This window comes from Sarcophilus harrisii, chromosome 3 (assembly GCF_902635505.1).
Source record: "Sarcophilus harrisii chromosome 3, mSarHar1.11, whole genome shotgun sequence".
In the NCBI taxonomy this organism is placed as follows: domain Eukaryota; kingdom Metazoa; phylum Chordata; class Mammalia; order Dasyuromorphia; family Dasyuridae; genus Sarcophilus; species Sarcophilus harrisii.
Window position 1 is genome coordinate 194,336,919 of NC_045428.1, and position 12,464 is coordinate 194,349,382.

A 12,464-nucleotide genomic window follows, 5' to 3' on the forward strand; every position below is an offset into this window, starting at 1 on the left:
TCATAGGGATTTTTTTTTAAAGTTGGGTAAGCAAAAATTAAATCTAGAGAATATGATAATTGCTTGCCACTGAGATCCAAGCTACTCAACAACTCACCTTTCAATGAAACCTCATCTGTACTTGCTCTTATCTCCTCTGTCCTTCGGTCATCAGAGGCACTTTTGGTAGAAATACCTGATGCAGTATCACTTTCCTGCTCAGAACACTTTTCACTGAGTGAATTTACAGTGGTTAGCTCTGATTCATAGCAACTATGCCCAGGCACTTTGTCATGGTGGTGGCTCATAACAAGGTGATGCTTAAGTTGGCTATCCATGTCTGTTGCTGCTCTGGTTGATGAATCAGACAGAGACAGGGATGAGATTTCATCCCCAGTTATAGCTTGTACAATGTTCTCCCCATCTACAGAGAACGCCTTCTGTACCTGCTCAATACTGCCGTCTTGCCTAGTAGCTTGAGTTGATATTTTGCCATTAGAACCTCTCTGAAATCGTTCTATAGAGACATCACAGTTTATCCCTGGGACGTGTTCTGGAAAAGGGTCCCTGACTATTGATATTTGGTCCTTTGTGGCTTTAGTCTCTAGAAGATTGTTATTAGCTGAGTTCTTAGTGGTACCTACAGTTTCTTGATCACAATGATTCTTCATTCTCAAAACTGAATTTTTTTCTAAATGCATTTTATCAGGGTCCATATCTACTGGAGATGAATCAATAAAGGACAAAATGATATCTTCCGTGGAATACTGGTGTGATATTGATTTCTTAGCTATGTGTGGCCTTGTTTTGCTTGGAGACAAGGCAGCCATTGTGACAGCAGATTCTTGTAAAAAAGGTAGTTCTGTATTATCATTGTCCTTTTGTTTCACTTCATCAGACTTATTAACTGACCTAAGATTAACAGATTTTAGGACCATGGGTGTAATTGCAAGGGATGATAAGGGAGTAGAGTTTAGTGTTTCTCCCACCAAATTCTGCTTACAATTAGTAAATGCATGCAATGCATGTCTGTTGTGATAGGGTTTGTTCAAGACATTATGAAGAGCACTTAGGTCAAGATGAGTAGGAGGTATAATTGGAAGTTCAAGATCTTTGCTTAAAGATACAGTTCCATCTTTTGGAGATGGGTGTTGAAGGGAGGATTTCCTTTCTGGGACTTTTGGCTTTCTCTTACTACCTCCTGGAGACAATGGTCCAGAAAAGAAAGCTGTGGGGAAAGAAGATGTTGGTGTTTCCGACTGACTTGAATATCCACTTGATGGTGATGCTAAGCCAGCCAGCTTCTCTGGTGAAGCTAATTTAAACTCATTGTCAACAGAAGGAAGGGATGGAGTAGTAGCTCTGGATTCAGACTGGGATGTTTGTGATTCAGAACTCTCTGGTGATTTGATGCATTCAATGACTGTGGTACCTGTAGCTGTGCTAGAATTGGATAAAGATCTATAAGGATCATTTGTTTTCAGGTCATTTAGAAGCCAAAGATCTGCATAGTGAGTTGATTCAGCACCTTCATCTTTGAATGATGGAATATCTGTAGTGTCCAAATGAGACTCCTTTATTCCATGGTCACTCTGGTTCATCCAGGAATGTTCTTGTTTGTTGGATAATCCAACACTTTCTATTCGAGAAGGTGTGTTAGAGAACTCAAGAGGCAATTTCATTTCCCTGGAACTGTGAGGCAGGTGCTGCCCACTGCTTATCTTTGGTTCTTTCTTCTCAGGAATGTCTACACTTCCTTCAGACTTCCTCAAAGATGAACTGCGTTTTGGTGGGGCTGGCTTTGCCTTTGGTTTCCTGAAAGAGATGCTTGGCCTTCCATGCCTCCTTTGATCTAGATAGTCTTGCCAGGTATAATCTGAGAAGGTAGGAGGAACACCAGTGCCCTGGCTACTCTCAGGACCTGTGGCTGCATAGTGGCACATATAACTCTTATTACCTTTGAGACCACAGTCAAAGTGCATGGAGGTATAATATCCCTCAGTATCCACTGAAAAATGAGAGCTAGTATCTGCTTTGTCAGATGGTGATTTTTCCAGAAAGCTATCATAAGTGGCCATACTTGTAAAGCTTGGACAGCCCAAGCTGTCAGCCTTAGGATGCTCAGGGCTAAAATCCTGGCGGCATGAGGCATCATGATGGTGATGCAGGTAGTTCCATTCACTGTCACTCATATTACTGTTGTTGGGATCATCTAACAGGTCTGCAACAGTGGAAGTAAAGGAGCTTGCCCTGTGGCCTCTTACTTTATCCATATGATCATTATAGTTTTCTGTCACAAAGACACTGGAGTCTTCATTGACATTAGGAGCTATATTCAATGACAACTCAGAATCACAGTGCGAAGAGCCAGTCAGTGGAGGAGAAGCAGCAGGAGGCATGGTTTCTGATGTTTGTGAGGGGCATGTGGAGCTGCTCCCACTCCAGTTGCCACTGGACGACTGGTGATCATCCTTCTGATCCATGTGGCTGCTAAGAAGAACTCCAGCTGTGGAGATGGAGTGGATTGGGCTCCCAAAGGTATCTGAATTGGATGAAATGTCACAGCTCCCAGAATCAGCCATCCTTGACAATCTTGACCTCCCTCTTTCATTTAACTTGTGCTGGGGGCTGTGGAAGTGTTGAGAACAGGTTAATCCCAAGGGGGGCTGGTGTTCCTGTGAATCTTGGCTACTCATGGCATCTGTATCCTTATTTGGTATCCTTTCCTTGTTGTCTATAAAACTCTCCTCTTCATAGGCTGAGGGTTTAGCACCAATGTTATGCTCAGTATCACTGCCTCTAGCACCCTCACGGGGAAGACTCCGTGATCGAACGCGGCTGCTTGCCACAGTAGTAAACATTGTGTTGCCGTTGTCTGCCAACACTGAAATGTTGCCAGCAGAGTGAGAAAGAGAAGCTACAATACTTTGGCCCCTCTGAGCTCTGATTCTCCTTCTGGATGGAGCAGCAATAAGAATTTCCTCAGTCTGGCATTCAGAGTCCTTGGTCCCCGACCTCCTATTGATGTTACTGGAGAAGTCTGGATTTGCATGCACGATCACATTCCGCTCCCTGGCCACTGGTGATTCATCAGAATCTAGGACACATGTAAAGCACAGTGAGATACTTCAAACATATGCAAACAAATGATTTTCCTTTGAGTAGCGCCCCCAATTTTATTATCATATTAGAACTTTGGGACCCTCTTTTTAAATGAACCCCCCAATTAATTATTAAATAAATAACTGAATTTTGAGCCTAATTATTTTTATATACCATATTTTATTTTCCTCAAAAGAATTATTCTATACATAAAATTACGTGAAAGATTCAAATTTGTCAAGGGAAACTTAAAAATTTATTCTTAGGAAAAAAACCATAGTTTTCAAATTTTTTTATAAACTTTTTCCCCCATTCTTTCATACCATGTCCTTTTGCAATATTCTAACTGAATATTGGCATTTAATATATTTTTTAAAGTAGAATATATTTTATCTCTATCACATGACTCTTCTTCATTTCATCCTATCAGTTGGTCCCAAATTCCCAAATGCTATTTATTAAACAAATCAGAACTACAGGATTCAAAGGCAAACGAATATGTAAAGAACTAAAATTTTGTTCTAGGTAATTGGCTTCATAATAAAGAAACCAAGAGGAAAAGGTACTAAATAAACTGAGTAGGTAAGGTAGAAAGTTTCCTCATAGTTTTTTAACTAGGTCATTGTTAATGCTTAAAAGAATTTTGAAAGTAAAAAGTTGAATATTTTTTGATAGTTTAGTTTCTTGAAGAACAGTCTCATACCCCATCTGAATATACTCAATTTATAAGAAAAAAAAAGTTTACTGAACCTAGTTCCTTTTAATGTCACGAATGTAACAAAAATAGCTTTAAAAAATAATTAATTAGATTTAAATGTAATGATTGAATACATCTATTTATTTTACTCAGTAAAACCCCACCTTCACAATCAAATAGGTTTCATATGAATAAAGTAGTCTAGTTTAATTAATATAAAAAAACAGCAACAGTAAAACAATATGATCTTTGCAAAACTCTACAATTACAAAAACTTCAACATTTTCAGAGGAAGCCACTGAAAAGTAAAGTATCTCTTCATATGTCAGCAATGAAAGGCAGTTATAATGTTAATCATTAACATTTTTATTTATACTACACCTATTTCTTGCTGCACTCTTCTGGGGATGCCAGAGATGGTTTTCCGCCTCCTCAGTTTTCTTCTCCGCTGTAGTACAGATTGTGAATGAACAAGAGAGCAGCGTATACTAGCCTCTCTGTCAAAACCAACACCTGCAACCCACCAACAGGTTTCATTAGCCTTTAGAAATGGTAAACAAATTTTCATTTGGTTGGAACACAGTGATATTTATTGATTGGAAGTATAAGTAAAGAGTTTGGATTAAAGCTGTGAGAAAATATAAGGGAGCCCTTATTTAGCTCTTATTTAAATTATGCTGCAGTATGTGAATCTTTACTTTTAAATGCAGTTTCCCTCAGCAGCTTACACTGCCAAAAGTAACAGAACCTAAAAAGGAAAATGGAACAAAAGAAAAGAAAACTAAATGGGGGAGGGGATAGAAGAGAGAAAATAAGTGAATCTTTAAAAGCTCACCACCCCCTTTAATCACTGCTATTTATTGGTCTATTTCTTTACTCTCTGATGCTGACACCTTTTCAGAGAATAGCAGTAGCCAAGATGTTAACCTGGAACAGTTCAGCTAACATATCCTGACCCATTTTTTCACTAAAAGAATCTTTGTAAAATTGTTTTCCTCTTCCCTCACCCCTTACATTGACATTGGGAGGAAAAGCAGTAATATGGGGGATTTTGTGAATAAATAAATTTCTTTTGTGTTATTTCCATCTTTCAAAATTGACAGATTTTTTTTTTTGGGTGTGGCTTTTTATAGCTAATAAATATTAAGAGTTACAAAAAGCAGAAAAAAATAGGGAACTTATAAAGAAGAATCTGTCTATTTTGCCAGATTTAAAATTGGGTTCCAAAGTTAGGAAGGTATATTTTTCAAAAACAAACAAAGCCCTTTGAATACTTAAACTAAATATTATGTGTGTCTAGTTTCTGTATAAGAAGTGAAGAATGAAAATCTGTCAACAAAGCATGCACCATGGATTTTTCAAAGTGTTTTTGGCCACATAGCCATAATATTATGGATTGGAATTTAGTCACTTCATCAATTGTATTCAAGACTAGAAGAAGCGCAGGATTCTGCTCTTTTTTTTCTATTTGTTTGTATTATACACTGAAGTAGTATCAATATCATGGCTGTCAATAGTGACTACTAAGCGCTCAGTTTGAAAATCCATTGTTATATAACAAATGGGAACCACGGATTTAGAGCAGGAAAGGACCACGAAGGTCATTAGAATATATTCCCTTATTTTTTTAAATAAGAACCTGAAATCCAGGGAATTCAAGTGACATGCACAGAATCACATAGCTAGCAAGTATTTGAGACAGGTGTTCTTGATTCTAGATTCAGCACTGGAGGAAGTGGTTTATACAGTCTTGCGGGATATTAATCCTGCAATTCAAAAATCAAAGAAAATGAAAATCCTTTCTGGTTAACTTCCTGTGCTCATTTTTAAATTGTAGAAAACATAATTATACAATCCATATTTTTACATTATACAATCATGTTAAATATTTTAAAATAACTTTCTTACAAAAAGTTGTTTCTTGAAGTTTATAATGGCATATATAACCTAAGCTTTAGACAATTAACTCCTAAAAATCAATTTTCCTATATTTGTTAAGTCAAAGAAAGAAGACATACATATTCATAGTGCTGTATTTGGAAATAAGGGCTAATTAGTACTTTTACTTAAAAAAAAAAACATACTTCCATTAATGGAAGCTGGTGATTCTATCAGTTTAGAAATTTTAAAAGCTGTATGTTAGTATAAGAGGTCACTGTGATTGATCCTTTTTAGCAGCTAAAGCCTCCTGATATATCCTATTAAGATTACTAAAAAAAAATTAGGTAAGTGCATATTCTTGGGAGTATTCATTTTCCTCAAAGCTGTGCAGGAAGAATAGAAAAGTCACCAAGAAAACTAGCTCTAAGAGGGAAGAAGGGGATATTGGGGGGAAGAAGGGAGGGAGAAAGAGAGAGAGAGAGAGAGAGAGAGAGAGAGAGAGAGAGAGAGAGATTTGTATACTATCTATGGAACTGATGGTTAGTCACTTCCTGGTTGTCTCAGGGCATCATGCCATGACCCTTAGTTACTCTTAGTTACATATTAGTAACTCTTAGTTACATGCCACCAGAACAAAAATATAGCCTCTAGAGGTCTTTTATTGTACTGTGAAACTGTAACCATTACTGAAGTTTAAAAGGGGAAGAGGAACACAATGGAAAGGAGCATTTATTTTCTGTTAGAAAGTTTGAGTATTTTAAAAAGCTTTCCATTCAGATAATCATATTCAACTCTGGAATTTAAAACTGCCACTGAAGAACTCTCAAAAGACTTTTCTTTGAGTCAACCATTCATTCAAAAAGGTAAAAAGGAAAAGTAAAAGAAAAACAGGATTTGAAGTTTTGGAAAAGAATTCAACCTTCACATATAATAAACAAAATTCTTTGGAGGGAATCTAATGCAGCACTCCATAAGGGGCTTCAAAAGAAAGCAAATGTAATCCTACCTTTATCTGGGCAACATGAAAACAGATTTTATAGGAGGTCTACATCATCTTTACTTGCAAAAACTTGTTTTCTCCTTTTAACTTTCTGTGATATACATTTTTGTCATATGATTAACCACTACAGCTTTCTCAATTATTTCATTCAGCTTATTAGCAAAGAACTATTTTGTGATGTTTCTCTCTACCCCCTTCCCATCCCCACCCCTAACTGAATAGGAACTGTTTATAATTTACATAACAGTTGATACACTGTAACATATGCACATTGATATTAGATCAAATAAAAAAATCTATATTGAACATCTTCTGGGTTGTAATGGTAAAACTGCTAATCTAATTTTATTACTACATCAGTTTTTGTTGGTTGGACACTTATAACAGGCCAAAACAGATCATATTCACCACAAAATATTCTGACCTGAATGTTCTTGTATTAAGTAAAAGCAACATAAGAGAACTGTACCAGTGACATTGATGGGGATAATACAGGAAGAAATCACTTGGGCATCTTGTTTCATTTTCTCCTCTGGTGTTGGGAGAGGTAGGGCTTTGCTCCAATTGGTTTGCTTATCCAGTGTTGAAGGGATATTATGTATTGGATTTTTCGGCCTCTGTCCTAACATGACATCTGTATCTTCGTCCTCTGGGAGATGAGACTGTAAATGAATACATTAAATTCAATTATTACAATTTAAACACAATTACATATTACAAAAGATTTTATTTCATTAATACCAAGAAACATAAGAGAGTACAATTATTAGTTTTCAGGAGAAAGAAGAGGACGAAGAAGAATAATTATGAGATATATCAGAGATTTAGAGTATTAGTTCAATAGTCAAGCACCTTGAAAGGACAAAATAAATCTCCTAAATACACATGCTTTTTACAGCAGATTAAAGTTTCAAGAAAATATTAGAAGGTGAAAATATGCAACCCAAAGTACCAAAGCTTCAGATGAAAAATTAATTATATACTACCTATTGAAGATAGTAATATAGTCATAAATTATTATTCAAAGTTAGTGGAACATCCAGATAGACTAGGGCCCAAAGATAAGTGGATGCTGAGTGCCTATGGAAAATGTTTAGACCAGGGGCTGGAAAAACTAGGCTGCTATTCTAAGAAAGCACTATGAGAATGAACAGGCAACAAAATCCAAGGGGCCAGATTAAATACTGGTTTAAATTAATTATGGGAGTACAATTTGGGTGTTATTAATAATCTCAAGAATTAATATGATGTTGGAATTGTACACTTCACTCAAGTATAATTTAAGAATTTTTTTTATCTATTGGAATAAAAAATATAATGTTGTTAGGAGAAAATATTCAGATGTTTCTTTGTTAAATTGAGAAGAAAAATAAAACTCTCCAATTTGGTCCCTTACAATTTTCAATATTTTCTGTGCAAATGACTACTAGAAGTTTTGCCTTAGGATACTTTTCTGCCTAATTTATACATTATAATTTGCTTTCTGGTTAGGTTCACAGACCAAATTACTAAGAAGTTTCCTGTTTTGGATTGATTGTTTTTATAGCTGTGTCTTATTTTATTTTTGAGAGGGACATGGAATAATATAAGTGCATTTCTCCCTCCTCTTCTTTCCAAGGAACATTAATAATAGTCCATTTGGTATTAGAATACAATGATTTTCTTCTTTTTGTCAGGTTTCTTCCTAACACTTAGAAAGAAGTTTCATTTTCATTGTATTGGAGGGTTTGCATCTTTATAAAAGAACATTTCTTAAACCAACTAAAAGTATTAAAGATCATAATACAAAGTCACTTCTATAAACTAGCTTGCAGTGTTCACTTACGTTGTCAGAGGTTTCTGCAAAGACCCCAACACATACCAAACACATTCTCCTTTTGAGGGAAAAAATTTTTTTCTCCATGTATGTTTTAGTGAAACATTTGCAACCTACTTTCTCTCTTCAGCTTTTGTGCAGATTCCCAGCCAAATGAATAGCACAAATAAACTTCCAGCACAAAAGACTGTTTCCTAGGTTACTTCCAAAAAGAAAAAAAAGTTTGTATGTTTAAAAAAAAAAACCCACAGAGACCACATTTTGTTGTTGGTTCCTTCCTTGAATAACAATGGACTATAGGAAACAAAGAAAGAATTGGGACCTGGCTAGTACTCAGCCAAATATGCTTTTTATGTAGAAGTGACAGGGACAACTGGCCAGGGAATCCTTTTGTTCAGATTTCATTTTGAGAAATTAAACTCTTTCAGGTCTGGTAACCATAAGGCAAATCAGAACTTTGTTTCCTTATAAACTGTAATATCTAAAGACAGCATCAAATCTTGGCTTATCCTGGGCCAGTCCTTAAGATCTACTCAGAAAGTAATGAAAAAAAAAAGTCATCCAAGTCTCTTTCCTGTATTTTATTTATGTAGAATAGGACAGCATCACTTTTTTTGATTGATAAAATTTTTGCAGACATCTAGTTAAAAGGATTTTGCATGAAAGTTAAAAGGAGAGAAGCAAGAATTAAAGTGACAATAGGAAGACAGTGAATAAAGAGATAGGGCTATGAGGAATGCAGGGTGTCCAATACCTTTCTACTCCAAGGGGTCATGTGACAACACTCAATGGGGGAAGATGAGCGGGTGCTGTGAAACTATAAATATGAAATTTAAGAAAAAAAAAAGGGAAAAATTTAGCAACATATATTAACATAAAGTGTTCTCATTAAGCTAAGTATGACATTAATAAATGGGTCTGCTACTATGAGAAATTTTTAGTGAGAATTACTAATTAAATGTCCTCCCTTTGCACCTGAGAAATTTTATATACAATCAAAAAAAAAAGCCAAACCTTTTAACTAAATGATAATTAGATAATTTTGGAAAGATTGAATCATTTCTTTGATTTCTTGAATGTTTTTCTTCTGTGGATTATTTGGTCAATAATGTTTGCATCTGGCTTGCTCAGAATCCATATATTTCATAGATTATATTTAGAGAATAATCTGCTAATTGTTTTTTTTTTCAGATGTTACAGGCAACACATAGAATTGAAGTTCTTAAATACCATATTAGCTGAACTTTGCATCTGAGTATGACACCAATCATTACAATATGGAAAGGAAAACACAGAGTGATGGATTGGTTCAATATCTTCAGATGAAACATAGCTCATAATCTCAGGTTATTCTCTTTTAGTATTTAAAATTGGAAGAAATGTATGTACCCAAGATCCTCATTTTATAGATGAGGAAATTGAAATGCACAGAGTAAAAAGTGAGTTGTCCAACATCACAAAGTAGTAAATGGAGCTGGGATTTGAACCCTGCTCAGCTGTCTCAAAATCCAATGGTTCTTCTCACTCTACTGAGGTACCACAGTATAGATAAAAGTTAAACAAAAAACTTAACCCAGCAATGACACTTTTCTAAAGCCTTTAAAAGCAACAGGAATGCTCTACAGTATGCTATATCTGAGTTTTCTTGAACTTGTTGCAGAATTATGTTACTCTTAGCTATTTTAAGGCTTAATTCCTTCCAGTTCTCAAAATTCTAACTGACAGAATTGGCTCAGTAATTACTGAAAACAAAACAGATATTTCCTTAAGTCCATTAAACCTGAATCAGATTTAAATAATTTTCTATGATGTGTGTTTCTCTAACAGGTCAAAGTATGCCTTGTCTTCAATTTCTTATCTCCAATAGCCTATTAGATACCTTTAAACACATTAAACTCCATTTGTTCAAAACAGAACTCATTATTTTCCCCCATAAACCTTCCTATCTTCTCCCTATCATTGAAGAAGTCAGCCTTCCAGACTTGAAACCTAAAAGTCATCCTGAAATCTTCCTTATCCAACTTATTGCCAAAGCCTGTCAATTTCAACCTTAGTGACATTTCTCAAATGTATTCCCTTCTCTCTTCTGATACTACTAACCTTCTGGTGCAGACCCTCATTACTTTAGTCTTGGGCTACTGCAATAGCCTATAGTGGCTCTATCTCAAGTTGCTCCCAATTCAACTCTATCTTCTATTCAGCCACGAAAGTAATATTCCTAAAGCAGGCCCAATCATTTTATCTACTCCCCCATCAATAAACTACAGGATCAAATACAAAGTTTTCTCTTTGGCATTCAAAGCTCTTCATAACCTAACCTCCCCTTATCTTTCCAGACTTTTTACATCTTATTCCTTCAATCCACTGACATTGGCCTCCTGGCTATTTCATGAACAAGACATTCCATCTTTCAATTCTAGGGATTTTTTTTTTCTCCCATGTCTGGAATGCTCTCTCTTCTCTAATCCACTTGTTGACCTCTTTAGCTTCCTGTAAGTTCCAACTAAAAGACCATTATTACTTGAAGCCTTTCCCCAGCCCCTTTTAATCTAATAACTTCTTTGTTCATTATTTCCTATTTATCCTATATATAGTTTGAATTTTCTTTTTTAAATATTTATTTGCATGTTGTGACCTCCATAAGACTAAAAGCTTCTTGAGGGCAGGAATTGTCTTTTGTCTCTTTTTATATCCCTATGCTTAATATTAATGCCTGGAAGATGCTTAATATGTTTATTATTGACTGACTATAATCGATTGCTATAATTAAATAATAGATTATTTGGTCTCCATGACTTTGTTCATACTGTTCATTCTATCTGTGATACTATCTTTTCTCTATCTTTCCTCTTCCTCTAAACCTCTCTTTTCCATTTCCCTATCAATCAACTTAAATGCCATTTCCATAAACTGTTCCCTCATTCCTTGCCCTCCCACACTTCATCCAATGTGGTAGTTACTTTTTACAATCTTGACCTCACAAAGCATAATGTCTGAACTACTCTTACACATTTACCATCCCAAGAAATTATTTTACAGAGCTAGAAAAATAATAACAAAGTTCATCTGGAATAACAAAAAGCCAAGAATTTCAAGAGAATTAATGAAAAAAATGCAAATGAAGGTAGTCTAGCTGTGCCAGATCTTAAACTATATTATAAAGCAGTAGGCATTAAAACCATTTGTTACTAATAAGTAGGAAAGTTGATCAGTAGAATAGGTTAGATTCACAAGATACAATAGTCAATGATTATAGTAATGTAGAGTTTAATAAACCCCAAAGACCACAGATTCTGAGCTAAAAACTCACTATTTGAAAAAAAATTGCTAGGAAAATTGGAAATTAGGATGGCAGAAACTAGATATTGACCAACACCAAGATAAAGTAGAAATGTGTTTATGATTTAGACATAAAGAATGATACTACAAGCAAATTAGAAGAACAAAGGGTAGTCTACCTCTCAGATCTGTAGAGAAGAAAAGACTTTATGGCCAAAGAAGAACTAGAGTACATTATGAAATGCAAAATGGATAATTTTGTACATATTAAGTTTAAAAGTTTTTGTATAGCAAAACCAATGCAGATTAAGATTAGAAGGGAAGCAGAAAACTGGGGGAAATTTTTACATCCAAGGATTCTGATAAAGGCCTTATTTTTTAAAACATATAGAAAATTGACTCAAATTTATCAGAATACAAGCCATTTAATAAATGGTTGAAGAATATAAACAATTTTCAGATGAAGAAATTAAAACCATTTCTAATCATGAAAAAATGCTCTAAATCACTATTGATTTAGAAATGCAAATTAAGACAACTCTAAGGTACCACTACATACCTCTCAGGTTAGATAAGATGACAGGAGATGAATGTTGGAGGGGACATGGGAAAACTAGGACACTAATACATTGTTGGTGGAGTTGTGAACTGATCCAACCATTCTGGAGAGCAGTGGAAACTATTCCCAAAAGGCTATCAAACTGGGCCTA

At 35.2% G+C, this 12,464-nt stretch overlaps 1 protein-coding gene across 3 annotated transcripts in view; it reads right to left on the bottom strand.

Annotated features, from left to right (window-relative positions):
- Positions 1 to 12,464, bottom strand: part of NHS (NHS actin remodeling regulator) — a 449,010-nt gene that overhangs the window by 6,591 nt on the left and 429,955 nt on the right. For 2 of the 3 annotated variants that reach the window (XM_031958933.1, XM_031958935.1), the window contains exons 4-7: positions 9,230 to 9,292; positions 7,129 to 7,321; positions 4,160 to 4,291; positions 98 to 3,076 (exon numbers count right to left, since the gene is read on the bottom strand). In XM_031958933.1, the coding sequence (XP_031814793.1) occupies positions 98 to 3,076; positions 4,160 to 4,291; positions 7,129 to 7,321; positions 9,230 to 9,292 (3,367 nt within the window). The remainder of the gene's footprint in view (positions 1 to 97; positions 3,077 to 4,159; positions 4,292 to 7,128; positions 7,322 to 9,229; positions 9,293 to 12,464) is intronic. The other variant, XM_031958934.1, reaches the window with a different exon arrangement.